At 39.8% G+C, this 21,878-nt stretch overlaps 1 protein-coding gene across 3 annotated transcripts in view; it reads left to right on the top strand.

Moving 5' to 3' along the window:
- The first annotated feature begins 3,286 nt into the window (after positions 1-3,286).
- PRKD1 (protein kinase D1) overlaps positions 3,287-21,878 on the top strand; it is a 334,322-nt gene continuing 315,730 nt past the window's right edge. The window contains exon 1 of one of the 3 annotated variants that reach the window (XM_045450589.1): positions 3,287-3,659. In XM_045450589.1, coding sequence (XP_045306545.1) covers positions 3,396-3,659 — 264 coding nt within the window. In that variant the 5' untranslated portion in view covers positions 3,287-3,395. Of the gene's footprint in view, positions 3,660-3,697; positions 3,917-21,878 lie in introns of those variants that run through there. The other 2 variants (XM_045450590.1, XM_045450591.1) reach the window with 2 other exon arrangements.

The raw sequence follows: 21,878 nt of genomic DNA, 5'->3' as shown, positions 1-21,878 counted from the left end.
CTGAACTCTGGGATCAACTATTCAGCTGTAGTTGTTATTTCCAGGTTGAATACCCGATGATATCTCAAAGTCAACATGGCCAAAGCAGAAATCTTATTTCTCCCAAAGCTTGCTTCTTCCGTATCTTCTCTGTTTCCATCATTGGCACCACCAATAGGCTAACTGCTAAGAAACTGAGGAATCTTTCATAACTCTCCTGGTCTCTCCCTATAACCCTGATTCATCAGCAAGACCTTCAGTTTTGCCTCCAAAATAGAGCCTGCATCTTTCTGTTTCTTAATGTCTGTACTATGACCGTAACCATCCAAGCCAGTAGTATTTCTAGACTGGACAAGAGCAAGTCCTGGTGTCTCTGCTTGGATTCTTTTCTCTTATATATAGTAGCCAGAGTGTGGTCATTTATTTATTTATTTATGGAAGTTTTATTTATTTAGTTTTAGAGAGGTAGAGAGAGAGAGAGAGAGCAAGGGCACACAAGTGGGGGAGGGGCAGAGAGAGGAGAAAGAGAATCCCATGTGGGCTCTGTGCTAACAATGCAGACCAGGGCTCAAACTCACAAACCCTGAGATCATGACCTGAACCGAAATCAAGAGTCAGCTGCTTAACCGAATGAGCCACCCAGGCACCCCCAGAGTGTGATCTTTTAAAAAATGCTAATTATATTGTACTTCTTGGTTTAACACCTTCCAGTGGTTTGTCAGTACACCTGAATAAAATCTCTTTACTTTCAAGACTCTTTGTGATCTGGCTTCTACCAGCCATCTGACCTCATCCCATACACTTATCCTTCTTCTGGGCCTTGAAAACACCAAGTACATTCCCATATTATATTCTTTATGCTAACTCTTCCTTATACCTAGAGTGTGACTAACTCAGATATTCTTAAGACTGGCCTCTTTCCATCACTAGGTTGTGGCTCAAATGTAAACTCAGTGAAACCTCTTATGCCTAGTTCAAAGTCGTGTTTCTTGGTCTGCTATCCCTTCACAAGTCACTATCATTACTATTGCATTATTTATAATCATTGCAACTAATGATTATCAGAAATAATCTAATTTATTGTTTTCCTTTTTTTCTTTCCTTTTAAAATGTGGTCTGATATAGCAGGGACCTCGTCTGTCTTCACCATTGTATACCTGTGCCGGTATAGTGCCTGACACAGAGAAGGTTTAATACTTTGTTGTGTTATCTATAAAACATGAATGTCTTCAGCTCTCCTGAATCTCAAGCTAAACTAGCTTTTGGTAAGTACCTTGTAAACTGACCAGCAAACTTTTTTCTGGTAGTAGAAAATTGTGGGAATACTTAATTCAAATTTTAAAAGAAAATGAAACATGCTGACATTAAAAAAAAAAAAACTTCCTTGAGAAATCAGAACAGCATTGTATCAAGAATAATTCCACCATTCTCCTACTTTAGCTGAATCTGGCATATTAGGAAAATTACACTCTACCATGGATGAAGAGAACCAGTTCATAAGTAAGGAAGCAGGGAAAATGTCAGTGCACACAGGTAGACCTCATCACACCATCAAATCCAGAGAGAATAAATTCAAATTTCTTCTAGAGCAGTGAATGAGATACAGCGTCACTGGGGACATTCAAGGCTCCCTTGCTAACCCTGGGAACAAGGATCTAACAGGAAACCACCTTTCGATGTTCTGTCCTGGCCAGAAACAGAGATCAAGACAGACAGACTGACAGACATAGAGCCAAATAGAAAAAAATGCAACGGACTACAGTTGAAAACATGCATAGTGGTTTGCTTGGGTATGTGGTATGCCCACTTGTGCAGTGTAAGGGGAATACTGGAGAAGTGGGCTACATAATTTGCCCGGCCCACTGCAAAATGAAAAAAATTATGAATAATTCAAAGATACTGACAGGCAGCAAACCATTGTGGCTGAGCATTACACCCAGCAGAGCCCTTCTGAGGTCAGGCCCTGTGCACTTGCACAGTCACACAACCGAAGCCCGTCCTGGTGGGGGGAAAAGATTAGAATTCATCCCCAAAGATTGGGAAGCACCTATCTTCCCCCCCCCCCCCCAAGCCCGTCAAAACAACAACAACAACAACAACAACAACAACAACAACAACAACAACCAACAACTACCCAAATTAGAGCAGAGGGTGCCCAACCTTGACGGTGTTGCTAGTCATGGTGGTGGCGCTGGGTGAGGCTGGGAGCACCACTCCTACAAAGCAGACTTCAGAATGATGGGGGAAGAAAGAAACCAGGGTTTCTGAGGCTCCAGAAATAAAAGTGCCAGACACAGAGAATAAGGTGAAGAGAAAGAGGCCACATCAGACGTTTCTCCCGCCTTTATGTAGACAATGCCTGCTCTTTCAGAAGAGACTGTCTCTTCTGAAATTCAGCCACTTGTGTATATCTAGGAGCTGCGGTGGAGTAGGTGGGGTCGGGTACCGGGGTGTGTCAGAGCCAAAAAACGTAGTGACAGGTTTAAATACATTTCCGTGGACGGGCTTCCTACCCTCTTTGGCAAGAAACCCAAGGGGTCCTAGAAGGAGGCGGGATGCAAGTGGGTTTCTGGGGACCCTCTATTTTCTTTTTCCCTGACGCTTAGAAGGTACGACCCACGGGAAGCCGCAGGGCTGGCATTCTTCGGTCCATCACAGGTCACTCCACTGGTAGAAGTGCGCTGTATTGGGGTATTTGGAACTGGTGGCGGGGACGGGGGGAGCCGGCGGCGCTGGGAAGCGGGTCGGAGGAGGTGCACTCCGTCCCCTCCGTCCCCTCCGTCTGAGCCCCGGGGCAGCCGGACCAGCGGAGACCGGAGTCCGGGCGGGGAAGTACGGACCACGGCCGCGGAGGCGGCCCCGAGCCCCGCCGCGCAGTCCTGCCCCGGCTCGGGGAGGCTCAGGCCCGGCGAACCTAGGGCGGAGGGGGCGGCGACCGGGCACCCTGCGGCTACTGCGGCCGCGCGGCCGCTGCTCCTGCGGCTCCGGCGCCCGCCGGGTGGTGTCTCCGCAGTGCCCGCCTCCAGCTCCCCTTCCCCGCCCCTCGCGCCCCCTTCCCCGCCTCCGCCTGGCGCCCGGCGCCCGGGCCGCGCTGACCCGCCGCCCGTCCCCGCGAGCGCGCGGCGGCTGCTCCAAGGCGGCGGCGGCGGCGGCGGCGCCTCCCCCGTGCGGCGCCCGCGCTCCCGGCGGCGCAGCCCTCCCGCCTCAGCCATTTTCCCTCCCCCGCTCCCCTCCCGCTCCTCATCCTCTCGCCCTCCCCCCGCGCGGGGACTTTTCCGGAAAGTTTTTATTTTCCGCCTCGGCTCTCGGAGAAAGAAGCTCCCGACTCCGCGGCGGCAAAACTTTTCGGCTGCCGCTCCGCCGGCCCCCGCCCTCGGCTGCTCGGCCCCGCGACCCTCGGCGCGCCCCGCCGCGCGATGAGCGCCCCTCCGGTCCTGCGGCCGCCCAGCCCGCTGCTGCCCGTGGCGGCGGCGGCAGCGGCGGCCGCCGCGGCGCTGGTGCCGGGGTCCGGCCCGGGGCCAGCCCCGTTCCTGGCTCCCGTCGCGGCCCCGGCCGGGGGCATCTCCTTCCATCTGCAGATCGGCCTGAGCCGCGAGCCGGTGCTGCTGCTGCAGGACTCGTCCGGGGACTACAGCCTGGCGCACGTCCGCGAGATGGCTTGCTCCATCGTCGACCAGAAGGTAAGGCGCCGTACAGGGGGCGCTGCCCGTCCGGTCGCCCCTCGCCGCGCCAACTTTCCGGCTCCGGGGGCTCGGCCGGGAGCCAGCCTCGCCGGCGCTCGGGAAGGGTCTGGCACCGGCCAGGGCTGGACGCCGGCAGCCGGAGCACTGCATTCCCCGTTGTCCGGTTCTCCCTTTGCCCCGTCTTCTTGCATTCCCGGTATCTCTGCAGTCCGCATCCTCCTCACCCATTTCCAGTCCTCTCGGGACATTTCCAGGTAGGTTGCTTGCCCATGTCTCCCAGCGCCTCTCCCTCCTCTTAAGACTTCCCTGCTCCCCCTCCTCCTCCGCTCCCCGCCCCCCCTCCCCGCTTCCCTCTGGACCCTGGACCAGCACGTTCCTGGCGCCAGAATCCTCCTTCCCGGACCAGAGTTTTCCCCCGGGACACGCTCAACACGATTTCAGCACCACTCCCTTCCTCTTCAGGCCCCTCTCCCAGCTCGGACCGATGCTGAGGAGTTCCTGGAATGATCTAGAGATGAGGAATTTCTCACCTGTCAAATAAGCTTTTAAGAGGGAATGATTGACTCGGCCAGCTGTGAAAACAACTGACCAGATCACAACGACTCACCTCCCTGTGGTGTTTTTTAGTCCTACCTTTGTGTGAACGTGAAAGCAAAATTTTCAACGATAAAATCTGGAAGTTGCAGCCTTTTTGATCGGCATCCCTGAGGCACTGATAGTAGGGCATTGAAGTAGAGGCACAGACCTTTAAGTGGTGGGGGTGCGCCTAGGGGCGCTCCGAGGCTGGCCGTCCCTGTGGGACTCTGGACAGCGGTCACAAAAGGCAGGTTGGAAAAGGGGCCATTATCCTGGGCCAGGCCACCCGGGGAAGGGACCCACCCTGCCCACAACTGTTTGTAGTGCAATTTTGAATTTCAGGTTTCTGTAGCCATCCAGAGTGATGTTGCATGGAAAAGGGTGATTAAGAGTGTGAAGGAGAAGGGGCATGGCGCCAGTCTTAGTATAAACAGGCAGGGTTTAGGGGGTGGGAACAGAAGTCTATAAAGGTGCTAAATTTCCACCCTGGAGGACTGGCTAATCCTTGCCCTATAAAAGTCACTTGAATAATCACTGAATGCTTTCTTTAAAGTATTTGGAGGGCAGATTGCTAAACTTGAGTGTTGTTAATTGTGGCATGTAGCACAAGGATATGAGGAAAAGCCCTGGGGAAAAAATCAGTAATCTAGGAAGTTTGTAAAAGTTCTGGAGGTGCGCTAAGGCAACAATGAGTGTCAAGCATTTTTGGTTATTGAATGTAGTGACACTTTCTATTACATACAACTCTCAGTCTTTTTCAACTTCCATGTAAATGACAAATTCTAATTCAGGTACGTGTCCTGTCATGTGTCTCCTCATCAGTATTACAGGGTATTTGTTGCAGGTGAACAGGAGCACTGTCCTAGGCATTGTTAAGACTTCCCTTAGTGCGACAATCTCCATTAGGGTGCAAACCAGTTAACTAAAGAGCATTACAGGATAAGCATAAAAACCAAGTATAATAAAATTTCTCAAAAAAGCTAATGCAATTGTATAGAATTTTAATTTACCTAAATTCTAGAGCAAGTGATAGAGTGTTAAGGAATATTCACATCGAGTCAGATTAATATGGGCAAACTATTTTTGACCAGCTTTAAAACACCCACCCTACCCCCTCGATGGAGTTTAGGATGGAGAGAAACATGTATGGTTCAAGAGGTTTGGGATTGGGATTTTGAATGGAGAGTAAATTCCATTTGTCTCAGGAGCTACCACATCTCAGGATGTTATATGGAGGGAATGATATGAGTGCAAAGGGACAGAGGCTACAGGTACCTATGGAATGCAGCAGGCCCTCTGGCCCCAGGGTAGGGACTAGGGTATTTAGAGAAAGTACAACTATGAAGAGGCCTTGAAATTAAAATGAACTCAAATTAGTAGAAGCCTCAGTAATCTTCCACATGGAGATCTCAAACCAAAGAAAGATGGATTTGCTGCGTGGAAGATGTTTCAGAATGCCAAAAATGTTATCGTAGAAAGAAAACTGGAGTTCAGTCATGAACTACTTGAGACCTGAGCCAACACTGGGGGAGAGACCTGGAATAGTACCAGAAAGGGAAAAATCATCAGCCTTGGTGGCTGATTTATAAGGGGAATCCCTTCCTTTTGTATTTACTCTTGTAATTCTTCTTTTTCTAAAACAAGAGTTTGAGAAGCTTAATGGCTTGGGATAACCAAGGTAAAGTTCTCCCTTGTACTTTTCTTTTTTCTTTTCTTTTCTTTTCTCTTTCTTTCTTTCTTTCTTTCTTTCTTTCTTTCTTTCTTTCTTTCTCTTTCTTAAAGTTTATGGCAAAGAATTCAGTTTAGAGATGTGGATTTGAGGGCTGTTTATATACAGAATGCTGTAAATACTGGATGGTAAATACTGGATGGTGGGTCTCCACTGGAAAATTTCCATTTATCTGTCTTCCATCATCTGTCTTGAGGTACATTATCACCCAAGGCAGAAACGTGATTAAGAGGCCTGAATATCCATCACAGGATAGCAGGGATCTCTTTGCCTTGTGACAGTAGAAATGGCAGGCAGGTCAGTGTTGAGTTAAGGAAATGAGAGGAGGTCCTTTGTCCCTTGTTTCAGGTTCTCTTAAGTACTTGCTGGAAATATCAACCATGAGGAAGGATGACAGGAGGAAAAAAGAGAGGGAGGGAGGGAAATGAATGTTTTAGGAGAGAGCTGAGAGTTTGAAGTGATTTACAGTTTATAATGTAGACTGGAGCCATGTGGAGCTTACAATAGAAGATTCTCCTGAGTTTTTGAGCCCTCCACATTCATTGTTTCATAAACTTTTCGAGAAGGGTTTTTATACAGTTTGTTTGAGAGTTCTCTAAGTACTAATACTAACAGAGATCAGGCTAGCTTAAATCTTTGGAAGTATTAGCTGACAATTCAATTTATTTAAGCAACATTCATCGACATTTCTTGTGGGGTGTGCATCTGAGGTTTTTAGGGCTGACTAAGAGAGATTGTGTCCCTGAGAAACTCCTCTTTAAAGTTATTTTTGTTATTGTTTAGAGTTTAGAGTATAGTTTTTCTTTGATTATGTAGGTTTGGAAATTGGCAAACATTTGATTGCACTTGAAAATTTTGATGGTAATTTAGCATTTAAGATGAAAGTACCCAAGTATATACTGAATTGTATAGCTAAGGAATTATTTCTTTTATCTTTTAGTTTAGGTCAAAAATCTAGTCTTGCTCTTCTGTGTGTAACAATGTTTAAATATATAAGATGTTATTCCTTCCTTTGGAAGTATTAGCCTAAGGTTTTACTTACATTATGCTTGTTTCATTACTTTGCAAGCATGTAACCTTGAAGGCTGGTTGTATATAAAGACATGCATTCTGTTAGTGTACATGATTATTGTTTCCTGGAAGGTAAAAAAAAACCCAAAAAACAAAAAACACCAGTAATTGACTTCTCTTTGAAACACTGTTACTTTCTACCAACAAAGGAACCTTGACTGTATAGACTAAGAAGGAATTGTTTTGAGGCAAGAACAGTATTCTAAAGGAAGAATTAGTGTGGTTTCATAGTGTATTATCTCTCTGTTTATCTGTCTAGACACACACTTGCACACACACATACTCTTTTCTTAAACAAGCAGTATTAATTTAGGGATATGAGATCCAATTAATATGACTATCCATTCATTTTGGTTATTATCTTATTAGAAAGATGACTCATATTTCCTTTTTGAATTTGCTAAAATGGGGTAATACCTTCAATAAGACTCTTGGCATATAGTTCCAGTTTATATACAGACATTTATCTGACAAGAGAAACTAAACAGGGAGATTTTATAGGAGGTAGCTCACTAAAGGAATAACCAAGACTAGTGTTTTGGTTTGAGAGCAGATTTGCTGTACTTGTAATTGTTTCACTTTCTTAATTGCAAATTGTTCTCTTAACAGTGTCGTTTTTATCTTTATTGTGATTTTAGCTATTCTACTACACAGATTAAGTTGGAAATAATTAACTGCTTGACCAGCTCAACATATGTGGAACAACAAAATCCTTTTAAGCTAATGATGGTGTTTGGGTCTTAGGTGTACACTTTTTATTCAGATTTCATATTTGTCATTATTGTATGTATTCTATGATTTCCAATTTAATGATGAAGTATAGAAGTGGTCATTTCACTGAGTGATTCTTAATGTAACTTTAAATACTATATATTTAAAATTATAATTTCTTTCCAAGTTTAGTAGTTTAATGGGATTATATTTTGGTATATATGTAATACTTATGTACTGCATATATATATGTAATATTTATATATATACATATCAGTTTATTATCTAAGTTTATAAGTTTTATATAATATTTTTAGAAGTGTACTTTTCCATGTATAGCCTTCAGATGCTGAAATATTGTTTTCTCTGTGTATTATAGGCTGCAAAAAGTGAGGCCTCATTACATAGCTCATAATCCAAAGAGAAACTCTGCTTTATATTTTATATCAATGTGCAGAAGTGAAAACCTTTTCTTATAGGGGTATGCTATTTAACAGTTTTCACAAGAATATATATAACTTTTAAATTTTATTTATTTAAGTAATCTCTATGCCCAGTATGGGACTCGAATTCACAACCCTGAGATCAAATTTATATGCTCTTCTGATTGAGCCAGCCAGGCACCCCACAAGGGGAATATTCTATAATATTTTATATAATACAAGATATTTTAGAATATTCTAAGAATTGGATGATTGGTTATTTTGACAATATATGAAGTAATGTGGGCCTTTAGATCCAGGATTGAGATAAATCTGAAAGAATTTTCTGTGAAATCTATAGTGTGTGTGGGAGTGGGAGTTGGCGGTAGGTATGGGGCTGGAAAATTATTAGTAAGGTTTGAAAATTTGCCCCATACTTAATAACTGTGTTGGTCCATATCAAGAGACTCCTATCACAGCTATTAAGGGAGATCTAAACCTTTATTTGGTAATTATTATTACTTTTTTTTTTTGTGAGGTGATTGTATATAGGTCTTCAGTTTATGCATGAATGACTTAATGACATTACTGGACAGTACAAACAAATTTGTACCTTTGAATGTATGGTTACAATTTATCTAAGATTACTTTTAAGATTAAGGATAATATATCTAAAGAATTAAATATACTGCCTGGCAAATAAGTGCATAATAAATTAAATAGTATTATTGGTATTCTAAGACTTTACAGACAGCATACTGTCTTGATAGCAAAAGAAATATGTAATTTATTATTTTATTCTTACGTTAACATATAAATAAAATTATAGTGTTAAAAAATAGTATAAATGTAAGGCTTTGATAACATTTTTCCTCTGCCCTGTATAATAGGGCAGATCTTAGAGTACCTGCATTTTGTAACTGCTTCTGAAATTTCAATCTCTCAGAATTCCTCAAGGAGTAATTTGATTATTGCTAAATGTAAAAGCACACACTGATAAAAGTATAGCACATCTTCATTGCTTTTTATTATTTTTGATAAGAAGTTGATTTAATTCCTTTTCAATTGCAAGTGTAATTCCAATGATATTTCATTTGGAAAAAAAGGGAAATAAAATAGGTAAGGGTATAGTATTTGGCAACATAATGATTCTTAATTCTGGTCCTCAAGACTGAAATAGAAAATTCCTTTGCAAATCTACCCTTGATAGGAGGAAGAAGGGACTTGGAAATGACTCTGGGGGATTGCATTTTGCTATCACACTAGCATCCAGGGATTATTTTCTAAGTTGTTACATCTGATGTTGTAGAGGAGATGAGAGGCAGGTTTACTGGGAAAAAACTGAGTTAGCAGTTTTGCTGAGCCAATCCCAAGTGTTTTTAAAATCGTTTCACTAACTACCACCTACCTCTCATGGAATTCCATGCTCCATTATAAAACCTTTAGACAACCACAATCAGTAAGTATCCATCCATCTTTTAAAGAAGAGTAGAAGAGATAATTATATGAAATGTGCATGTGATTTAGACTGGAAACATTGAATAAGTTCTCAAGCTATACCAAGAAACTGGTATGATCAAGATAGCAAGGCTGGACCCAAATTCGATTAGAGGTGGATAAAATGAAGTTCATGGGAGTTGATCATAACATGAGAGTTCTTTGTTTTATTTTTATATTTGTTTGCTTCGTTTTTCTGTTGGGCATAACTAATATTTTTGACTTCTGACCCTTTATAGTCACCTTGATTCATCTTAAAGATCTAAGTCCAAATGTGGAAATAGAGGTGAAAGAAAGGAGTGTTTTTTTTTTTTTTAAGTTTATTTATTTATTTTGATAGAGAGACAGAGCAAGCGGGGGGAGGGGCAGAGAGAAGGGAAGAGAGACAATCTCAAGCAGACTCTGCAGTGCAGGACTTAAACTCATGAACCCATGAGTTCATGACCTGAGCTGAAGCCAAGAGTTGGATGTTTAATCAGGTGAGCCACCCAAGTGCCACCCCTCCCTCCCCGCAAAGGAGTGTTTTTAAAGATTGTGCACACCTTTTAATTTCCTCAGCATTATTCTAGGGAGGTTTTGAAAATGAGATTTCAGTTTCTTAAAAACTTTTTTAATGTTAAAATATGGTAGAACACAAAACAAAAAATGTGCATCAATTTTTTGGTATTGATAGAAATTAGATACAGAGAAAGTGGTTATTTTGCTCCCATATATTCAGTTTTTTTCCATCTAAAAGAATATGTGAAATGTCCCCCAGGAATTTCTCTGATATTGTCAACCAAATATTTTTCTACCATTAAAAACCAATAATGACAGCACCACTTGAAGTAACTTTGCCGCAGAGGAACCACATTATGTTGGATCTTACTCTCTAGTCTCACACAGAAAAGAGATAATTAAGTAAACAAAACCTTTGATTATATTACGCCTATAGCCATTATGAAATAGCATGTATTTTAGATAGTCATAGAGTATAAGAAATTGGTGTAAAAACACCACATATTAAGACACAGTTTTGCCTGTCAAAATTTACAGTTTCCTGTGTAGAAGTTTCTTCCAAAGTTGCACAAAGGTTTTATTTGGCTAAAGCCAGTCAGTTGATACAGCAGCTTAGCGGTGTTGGCAAATATGAAGATTAGATTTTCAAATATGTGATCATGTAGGAATTTTGTTCAACTTTTTGGTGAAAGGGGAAAAAAATATGTACCCTTCCCTGGTTCTTTGGCTTTTAGTCTAAGGCACTGACTGATGAGGAATTTGTTGAATTTGCTTGTATTTAGGCATAATTTCAAAAAATTCTGATTTCCACCTTCCCTAATTGTCAGCAGTCACTTTTTTTTGTACATATGTATCATCAAATGAATGAAAAGTATGAATGTGATAATGAAAATATTGAGCAAAAGGTATAAATGTGCCTAATAAATGGTATTGATAATCTAAAGCTCTCTAGACAAGTACATTGTTATGTTAATAAAAGAAACATAGTTTTTATTAGCAGGAAACTTGTCTAACTTATTTGGGTAAAAAAAAATTATAGGTATCTTTTGTTTGTTCAGATTGTTGGAGAAAAGCGATACCTTAAGCATTTGAAGCTGGTTTCAGCATACAAGGTTCGTCACAAAAATAATACAGTTAAGATCCAGTGAAAAGAGTATTAAATATGTTAAATAAAGATTTGAGTCTCTTTACTTTTTCATAAAAAATGAAATAAAAAGGGGCGCCTGGGTGGCGCAGTCGGTTAAGTGTCCGACTTCAGCCAGGTCACGATCTCACGGTCCGTGAGTTCGAGCCCCGCGTCAGGCTCTGGGCTGATGGCTCAGAGCCTGGAGCCTGTTTCCGGTTCTGGTCTCCCTCCCTCTCTGCCCCTCCCCCGTTCATGCTCTGTCTCTCTCTGTCCCAAAAATAAATAAACGTTGAAAAAAAAAAATTTAAAAAAAAAATGAAATAAAAAGAATCTGAATATAATTAAAACCTGATTTGATATGTTGTAGACAAAAACATATTTGCACGTCAAATGAGACAACAATGTATTCAAATATGAAATCCATGTACCATTAACTCAGTTTGCTTTTCATGTATGTTTTGTAAATGTTTTAAGTTGACTTAAGTAAAAATTTTGGGGGTGCCTGGGTCGCTCAGTTGGTTGGGTGTCTGACTTCGGCTCAGGTCATGATCTCATGGTTCGTGAGTTCTAGGCCTGCATCAGGCCTGGAGCCTTCTTCGGATTCTGTGTCTCCTTCTCTCTCTGCCCCTCCCCCACTCATGCTCTGTCTGTCTGTCTCTTTCTCAAAAATAAATAGACATTAAAAAAAATTAAAAGAAAAAACATTAAACCAATAGGTCAAAGCGTTATTGAAGATTTTTAAACCATCAGTTTTGAAAATACCAAAAAATCTAAACCTTTTCCTAGCTTGTCTAAATAAGTCATACTTAATGATATAGTAACTAGTGAATAATTATGGAACTATCATTAGGTCTTGAATGGATAACTATTGCCAGAATAGAGACCAGGGTTTCAGTTCTAGTTCAGGTGCTTGAATTAAGTTCCAGAGACCTTAAAAATGGATTGAATTAGGCCAGGTCAAATATTTATTCATGACATTGTGTCTCAATGTTTTTATCAATTAAACATGAACATTTTTTTCCCCCATATTTTAACTCCTTAGATTTTGAGAAATGGCATTAGGCTTGCTCATGGTCTGGCAAGGCATCTTGGGAGGGACCAGGAGTTCTTATAATACCTCCAATTGGCTACATCCTTCTCAAAGTGCTGGGATATCATGGCCAGCCTTCAGGGAGGAACATACATAAGGACTCCAGGGCATCTGGCATAAGGTATAGGAGGAATTGAAGACATCTAAGGGTGATTTGTTTGTTAAAGAAAATAGATTATTAGGGTGGGACAGGAGAATGTTTCTCATTTTACAGAAAAGTGAAGTCTACTGGCCACGAGGAACTATCTGTATAGTCTTTGCACTCAGTGCCTTTGAAAGGTTTGGTTTGTGCCCTGGATATGGAAAGCTGCCGCTAAGAACATGTGTGACTTACAGAGTTGTATTTGTTTAGAGATTGGTTAGTCCAGTTAGACCCTCAGAACAGTGATGCTGGGGCTCAAGGCCCCTTGACCAAAATCAGTGGTCTAGGGCAAACAACTGTAGCTTTTGCTATTGTCAAAAGCAGGAAAGAGTAGGGGGAAATGGTGGGGTTGGAGGAGTGGTAGTTAAGATTGGGTGATGACTTCTAATCCATGGTGATGAATAGACCTGAGCAGGCTATAGTAGGCAAGGCCTGTGGGATTAGGAGACTAGTGGACCAGAGATCAGAAGAGGACAGTGACAGTGAAACTCTGACCACCTGCGTTTGGAGTTAGCAGGAATGGTCCTACTCTATAACTCGCGTATAGCAGTGGGGAGAGGTGTAGGAGGTGGCTTTTTATAAGTTGAGTAGTTCTCACTGGAAGTTTTCACAGTCACAGATGAGAGGTTCAAGGAGCAACTCCAGGATGACTTGACGTGAGAGTTTTAGGAAGAGCTTGTCCCAGGAGCATTGGGTCATGCTCTGTAAGGTTCTGGGCCTCATGGTAACAATGGCTGGCAGAGCAGAGCCTCCAGGAACAAAACCTTCCTGGCATGTACTCTGTGTGCCTGCCTGTATCTTGGCTTTTTTTTTTTTTTGTTCATTTGTCATCTCTGATTTTCATAGTAGCCCTTTGTGATAGACATTTTCTTTCCACTTTAAGGATGAGGAAACTAGGGAGGCTAAATCATTCGCCCCAAGTCGCATAACTACTAAGTAGAAAGCAAATCCCTCAATATATTATTCACTTCACTATAGCTAATCCTGGGAACAGAGAGGGCTGGGATGGCTGTAGGTTTGTACAGAGAATTTGGAATGATGTGGGGGAGGGGGAAATGTTAAGATTCCTATTATGTTCACTGAAATTTACTTAAAGACACTTCAGCTCTGACTGTGTGATGTTATTTATGTGTGTGTTTAAATTATTCCTTAGTCTGGAAGACTTCCTTCATCCGGAATTCACATCCCAGGTAGTGGTCAGCTAGAAATCTAGTCATTCTGGAGACCACCACTACAATGCTTCTCTTATTAGTGGCAAGATACCCACTCCTATACTGATAATTAATGTAAGCAGCATTAAAGATGGACTCTTATTGGGGATATTAGGGCCATTACAGATATCCGAATGGCCAAAATATTTTAAGACAAACCTCACCCTTGTACTAATATGTCTTCTTTTTTAATTTCAAAAAAATTTTCAGTTTATTTATTTTGTGTGTGTGTGTGTGTGTGTGTGTATGTGTATGAGAGAGAGAGAGAGAGAGAGAGAGAGAGAGGCAGAGAGAGGCAGAGAGACAGAATCCCTAGCCCTGACAGTGCAGAGCCTGACGCAGGGCTGCAACTCACAAACCTTGAGATCACGCCTGAGCCAAAACCAAGAGTCGGCTTAACCGACTGAGCCACCCAGACACCCCACCTCTTTTTTTTTTTAAGTAAATATCTGTGTAGCAGAATTAGGTTAGGAATTTGCTTTTATTATACTCTGGTAAGAGGATATGGGAATAGTTATTCCTTACCCATCTTTAAATTTTCAGACACCACTGTTACTTTTCCAAAACGTTAATTATTAATTAACTTGTTTGATTAAATTGGCCTACCTTGGTTCACAATACTTTTTTCCAGGGAGATGTGGGAACTGAGGTGTCTTGGAAGAAATAATTATGTTAAGACCATGTATTGATCAGTGTGGCTCGAGACTAGTGGATATAAAGAATATTAGCCACCAGTGTCAATCAGTGAATCATTTCTTCTTGAATACTATATTGATTCTGAGGAGATTCTGAGAAAATAACTCAAGATTCTTAAGAAGGTGCCTTTCAGTGGTTGTTTTTCATTTGAGAAGTATTTGGATTGCCCTATGCTAAGGATTATGCTTTGCAGATATATTTTCTCTTTCTATAAATTTTATGGTTTGTTTGCTTATTTTTTGATCAATTGTGAATGAACACACCCAGAGGTAAACTCATTCCCGCTGGTTGAGCATGAGTAATCACAGGCCACGTGGAGGTTTTCTTTCATGTAAGTCCTGCTGGCTATGCCAGATTATGACTTGCCTTGCACTCTTTTGCATTGCTTATGTTCAGGACTAAGGCTAACACTTCTCTTGTAGACTATTTTACTATCTTTAGGCTTTGCAAAAGTGTAGTTGTCTATATAGACAGACATGGTTTAATCTAAAGTGTATTGATAATTCAGTTACACTCCAAGAGTTTCTGCCCCGCATGACTATCGGGAAGTGTGTAGTAGTTATTCATTCCTAATGGATGAGAAGGGTGCCTGAAATGTTGCCTCTTTTTGATAGATTTAGAACTTTTGCAGCTTTAATACAATGGATGAATTACAAAGAGAATTCTCTTTTGATATGACTTCCCAGTAGTTCCTTGGCTGACCAAAAGGCACCAGACCTGTCCAGCCACAGTAGAAATCTGATTTACAACATATCTGTTAGTCAAGTACTGTCCTTTGTAAGCCTTATCTTGAGATAATTCATCTTTAACTAGTAGGACCCATCAGTTGTTGTTTGAGGAGTAGTAAGGTGAGTTGTTCATGCCTAGCTCTTCTCTACCAAATAACCAGTGCTAAGAAGTAATTGACTAGCTTCAGAGTAGCTCCTATACAAGAAGGCTTTTACCCCTTCTCTGTGACAGACCTTAATTTTATTTATTGATGTAGAATGAACTGTTGTCACCCTGGGATGGAGATCTTTAGAATAATTAAGTATAGCCAATAGCTTGAATAGATTTTCAAAGAATAAAAGACCAAATCTTGCACGATCTTTGCTTTTATTCAATTCTTTGGTAAGAATAGGGATCAAAAGTAAACATGCAATGAAAATGGACTGGTAGAGTGGATCTGAGTTAATACACTAAGTTAAATGGAATGATCATATATGCCCACTTATCCAGGACCCTCCTATTGATGTTTTTGTTCTAGAATTCCTTTTGAGTGGATGTTTACCAATAAAAACTATGGAGTTTTAAGTTAAAAATAAACAACAAACAAAAACAGAAAGAAAAACCTTTCTTTGGGCAAACATTTTATTGTCTTTTAGCCAAAAATCCTTGTACATTTAAAGATAAAAGCAAAACTTACATCTAGAATTTATTTCATGGAAAGAGTCATCCGATTATATATATTGGCCATGTCACTGAGCAACTTTTCTAAATGGAGTCTTGAGCTAAAAACAGAAACAAATATAAAGCTTACTTTGGTTTGAATGTTATCCTCTGTGATCAAAAGTTTTTGTATAACTTAAAGATGAACACACAACCAACATTTAGAACTGATTTTATTTAACTAATTCATTAGATTTCACTTTGAATGTAATATCTAAAGTAATTTTAAGTCTACATTCTCCAACCAATGTAAATCAAGATACTATGATAGATAAGTACATATTTATTGTGTCAAACAGCAAATAATTTTGCTTATTTTGGTACTTCATAATACCTTTATTAATCCAAATAGGTAAACAGGAAAGGCCTTCCTTGAAGCTTTAGCACCCATGGCAACCATTACAGAGGCAAAATACACTGACTTACATGCAGAAGGATAGCATTATCATTGTTTCGAGTTGTACTTTATTATATTCTGGGTGCTGGAGAAAATAACGTGGTTAGAAAAAAAAAGAGAAATATTGTGCACAAATGCTCTTGATTACTTAGAAAACTTTTCTTTCTTTCTTTCTTTCTTTCTTTCTTTCTTTCTTTCTTTCTTTCTTTCTTCCTTTCTTTCTTTCTTTTTTTGAAGTTGATTTTTGAGAGAGAGCATGCACACAAATGGGAGAGGGACAAAGAGAGAGGGAGAGACAGAGAATCCCAAGCAGGCTCCACAATGTCAGAGCAGAGCCTGATGCAGATCTGGAACTCTGGAACCGTGAGATGATGACCTGAGCCAAAGCTGGACACTTAATTGAATGAGTCACCCAGGTGCCCTGAAAACTTGCTTTCTATTTAAAAAACAGGTAGGCAAATAAGGGAGATAAAATTTTGGAAATTGTAGTGTCCCAAGATAACAGAGTGTAGGCTATAGCTCCTATTTTCTTAGGATGAAAATATCCAGGCATAGACTGGATGAAGCAAATGCATATTATACCTATTACTCTTCAGTTGGTTTCTGTTGATAAATATGTTGCTGAAGTAATATTAAGAATTATAGGTTCAGAAATTATAATGTTGAATATCCTGGATTCTGAAAAATAATGCAAGTCAATGGGTCTAAAGCCACTTGAAAAGGAACTTGATTTTGTATAATCATTTGTATTTAGAATTTTCCCCACATGGAAAATTATAACTTTATAATTCAATTACTTAATTGTTTTTCTTTTATTTTGAAAACTACAAAATTACCATGTTTGATAGGCTGAATAATGACCCTCAGAGATGTCCACACTCTAATCCCTGGAATTTGCATATGTTATGGCAAAAGTTATTTTGTAGATGTGATTAAGTTAAGGATTTTGAGACAGGGAGGCTATCCTGGATTAACTGGGTGAGCCCAATCCAATCACATGGGTCCTTAAAAGTGATGAATCTCCTAGGTTAGGTCAGACAGATGAGACTTCAGCAGGAAAATTCTAACCACGAGAGGGACTCTATACCCTATCGTTGACTTTGAAGTTGGAGGAAATGGGTCAAGAGGTAAGGAATGCTGGGGTCCATACACAAGAGAATTAAGGGTTGTAGTGGTAGGAGGTGTGACCACAGAAACAAAAGGCTGGACTGATGCAAGGAAGGGGTCAGGAACCAAGTAATACAGTCAACACTGAACGCTCAAAGCTCAAAAAGTGAGAAAAATGATCCTCCTCTGGGAGCTCAGAAGGAACCGCACCTTGACTTTAGCCCAAGGAAAGTGACTTTGGACTTCTGATTTCCAGAAATGGAGAGAATAAATTTATGTTTTTAAAAACTGCTGATTTTATGGTAGTTTGTTATAGCAGTGACAGGAAATTAATATGCCAGGTTCACTGGAGAAAAGGTGAGAAATTCAGATAAGCCTCTAAATGGATCATACTACTCAGATTTAAAGTATTTTAGTATCAGACTTTTTTTTCTACAAGAGAAGATGCTCATCGTAACTTCTGTGTGATTTATTTGCTCTTTTCTTCTGATACTATGTTTTTTCTGGTTTATTTTTCCCTCTCAACTTTATAGAGACATAACTGACACATAACATTGTGTAAGTTTGAGGTATACAATGTAATGACTTGATTCCTGTATACATTTCAAAATGATTGCCACAATAAGATTACTTAATACATCCATCACCTCACATAATTGCAATCTATTTTATAGTGGGGATATTTAAGATCTACTTTGTAGCAACTTTGAAGTATATAGTACATGATTGTTAACTATAATCACCATGTTTTACATTGCATTCCCACAATTTACTCATCTCATAACTGGAAGTTTGTACCTTTTGACCAACATCTCCCCATTTCAAACCACCCCACAGCCCTTGGCAACTACCACTGTGTTCTCTGTTTCTATGAAGTTAAACTTTTTTAGATTCTGCCTGTGAGTGAAATCATAGAGTATTTGTCTTCCTTGGACTTATTTCACTTAGCATAATGTTCTCAAGGACCGTCCATGTTGTTGCAACCGGTAGGATTTCCTTCTTTTTTATGGTGGAAAAATATTCCTCTGTGTGTGTGTGTGTGTGTGTGTGTGTGTGTGTGTGTGTGCGTGCGTGCATGTATGTGCACTCGTGTGTGTATCCATCCTATTTTCTTTATTCATTTTTCCACTGATGGGCACTTAGGTTGTTTCTGTGTCTTGGCTATTGTGTGAATAATGCTGCAGTGAACATAGGAATGCAGCATCTCTTTGGATGACTCTTGGATGTCTCTTCCTAATCAATTTTTATAGAGATAGAACAGAGAAAGTGTCTAAACTCACAATTTTTACTCTATATTTACTATAACTATCACAACCACATAGTTTTATTTTTCTCTTTTAATTAATTAATTTATTGTGATAAAATTAGTATGTAACATACTAGTTTCAGGTGTCCATCATAATGATTCAATATTATCATACATTACAAAATGATCACCACAGTAAGTCTAGGTACCATTTGTCACCATAGAATTGATCCCTTTTACCCATTTTGTTCATCCTCCAACCCCTTCCCCTCTGATAATAACCCCCCATCTGTTCTCTGTATTGATGAGTTTGTTTGTTTGACTGGTTGTTTGGATTCCACATGTAAATGAAATCATATGGTATTTGTCTTTTTCTGTTTGATTTACTTCACTTAGCTTAATATTCTAAAGGTCATGCATGTTTGTGCATATGGCAAGATTTCCTTCGTTTTTGGCTGAGTAATCCGTTTTGTATGTATTCCACATCTTCTTTATCCATTCATCCATTGATGGACACTTAGGTGTTTCCTTATCTTGGCAATTTGATTGTATGTCTTTCTATGTCAGTTTTTAAATATAAAATGCCTTTGGGGGTAGTTTTTGTGTGGAGAAAAGACTTTTCAGATCTTTATTTTGGTTTTAGAATTTAATATTCAAGTTGTTAAATTTACAGGGTTAAGATATTAATGTTTCTAGTGTATCTAGCATAATTTATACTTTTTTTTAAGTTGAGCAGATTTTATTTAAATTTTAGTTAACATTCAGTGCAACATTGGTTTTGGGAGACGGATTTAGTGATTCATCATTTACGTACAACACCCAGTACTCATCACAAGTGCCTTCCTTAATATCCATCACCCGTTTAGCCCATACCCCACCCACCTCCGTCCATCAACCCTCAGTTTGTTCTCTATCTTTAAAAGTCTCTTGCAGTTTGTTTCCCTCTTTTCTCTTTATTCCCCCTTCCCATGTGCTCATTTGTTTTGCTTCTTAAATTCCACGTATGAGTGAAATCATATGGTATTTGTCCTTCTTTGAGTTATTTTGCTTAGCATAATACATTCTAGCTCCATCCATGTCATTACAAATGGTGGGTTTCATTCTTTTTGATGGCTGAGTAATATTCCATAGTATAAGTATACACCACATCTTCTTTATCCATTCATCAGTTGATGGACATTTGGGCCCTCTCCATAGTTTGGCCATTGTTGATAATGCTGCTGTAAACATTGGGGTGCATATGCCACTTTGAATCTGTATTTTTGTATCCTTTGGGTAAATACCTAATAATACAATTGCTAGATTGTAGGGTAGTTCTGTTTTTAGTTTAGTTTTTTTTTTTTAATTTTTAAGTGTTTATTTATATTAGAGAGAGAGATAGAGAACAAGCAGGGGAGGGGCAGAGAGAGAGGGAGACACAGAATCCGAAGTAGGCACCAGGCTCTGAGCTGTCAGCACAGAGCCTGATGTGGGGCTCAAACTCATGAACTGTGAGATCATGACCTGAGTCATAGTTGGAAGCTTAACCAACTGGGACACCCAGGTGCCCCTGTTTTCAGTTTTTTGGGAAACCTCCATACTGTTCTCCAGAATGGCTCCACAAGTTTGCATTCCTGGCAGCAGTGCAAGAGGGTTCTCCTTTATCCACATCCTTGCTAACACCTGTTGTTTCTTGTGTTGTTAATTTTAGCCATTCCGACAGGTGTGAGGTGGTATCTCATCATGGTTTTGATTTGTATTTCCCTGATGATGAGTGATGTTGAGCATCTTTTCATGGCTAACAGACGTTAGCCTTTGGATGTCTTTTTTGGAAAAGTGTCTTTTCACATCTTTGCCCATTTCTTAACTGGGTTGTTTATTTCTTGGGTGTTGAGTTTGATAAGTTCTTTATATAGATTTTGGATACTAACCCTCTATCCAGTATGTCATTTGCAAATATCTTCTCCCATTCCATAGGCTGCCTTATAGTTTTGTTCGTTGTTTCCTTTGCTGTGAAGAAGCTTTTTATCCTGATGAAGTCCCAATAGTTCATGTCTTCTTTTGTTTCCCTTGCCAACAAACAATCCTAAAATTTGTATGGAACCAGAGAAGATGCCGCATAGCCAAGCAATCGTGACACAGAAAAACAGGACTGGAGGCATCACGATTCCAGATTTTAAGCTTTATTACAAAGCTGTAGTCATCAAGACAATATGGTACTGGCACAAAAACATACACACAGATCAGTGGAACAGAATTGAGAACCCAGAAATGGACCCACAACATATAGCCAACTAATCTTTGACAAAGCTGGATGGAATATCCAATGGAAAAAAGACAGTCTCTTTAACATGGTGTTAGGAAAACTGTATGGTGACATGCAGAGGAATGAAACTGGACCACATTCTTACATCATACACAATATGGATGAAAGACAGGATGAAAGATGTGAGACAGGAAACCATCAAAATTCTAGAGGAGAACACAGGCAGCAACCTCTTTGACCCTGGCCGTAGCAAGCATGTCTTCTTACTAGACACGTTGCCGAAGGCAAGGGAAACTTCTCAGATTTTAATAGTCACACTTAAGAACCTTTGAAGAATTATTAGTATCTTTTACAAACCCAATTATTTAGATTCTTTCAGACATTTTAAATTGCATTTCTAAATTTAATACATTTGATTTCCTTTAAATACTGCAATCACCTGCTTGATAAATCTTTATATGCCTTTAAGTAATTCGTATATATCAAGTGAATGAAACTTGTAAATATGGGAAAGTTTAAGTTCCTGTTTGTTCCAATGTTATACACATACACCAAAATTAATTGCTTAATTATATGTATATAATATGCACAAGAATATTGATATTATAGTTTTGATTCTCAAAGTCTTCAGTATTTAATTTCAAATACTCTCATGTTTAAAAGATACTTTTTCACTTCTGAAATAATTATTTGATGCACACAATTTGTGGAGTTCCCTTCTCATATACATTTTTTCCATTATCTTTCCGGCTTGATTAAGGTTGCTTAAACCCCACTGCTTTTTTTTGGGTTGGATTCTTGGGGGTTTTGTTAATCATTACTACAGAACTCTATTTCTGTCAGTGATGCCATAACTTTAGGGAAGGGGTGGTGGGTGGTCTTGTATCTTACACCCCTAGATAAAATTTATCTGTTACTTCTGTATGCTGGAAAGTCTTAGATTCCTACCCAGATTGATCATTTGATTGGATTTTAAATTTCTTTAGCTCCTAAGATAGGCGAATCCCTTTTTGTATCTATACTA

The sequence above is a fragment of the Leopardus geoffroyi genome, chromosome B3 (genome assembly GCF_018350155.1).
Source record: "Leopardus geoffroyi isolate Oge1 chromosome B3, O.geoffroyi_Oge1_pat1.0, whole genome shotgun sequence".
NCBI lineage: Eukaryota > Metazoa > Chordata > Mammalia > Carnivora > Felidae > Leopardus > Leopardus geoffroyi.
The sequence above is the reverse complement of the archived record's forward strand: the minus strand, read 5'-3'. Positions and strand labels throughout refer to the sequence as shown.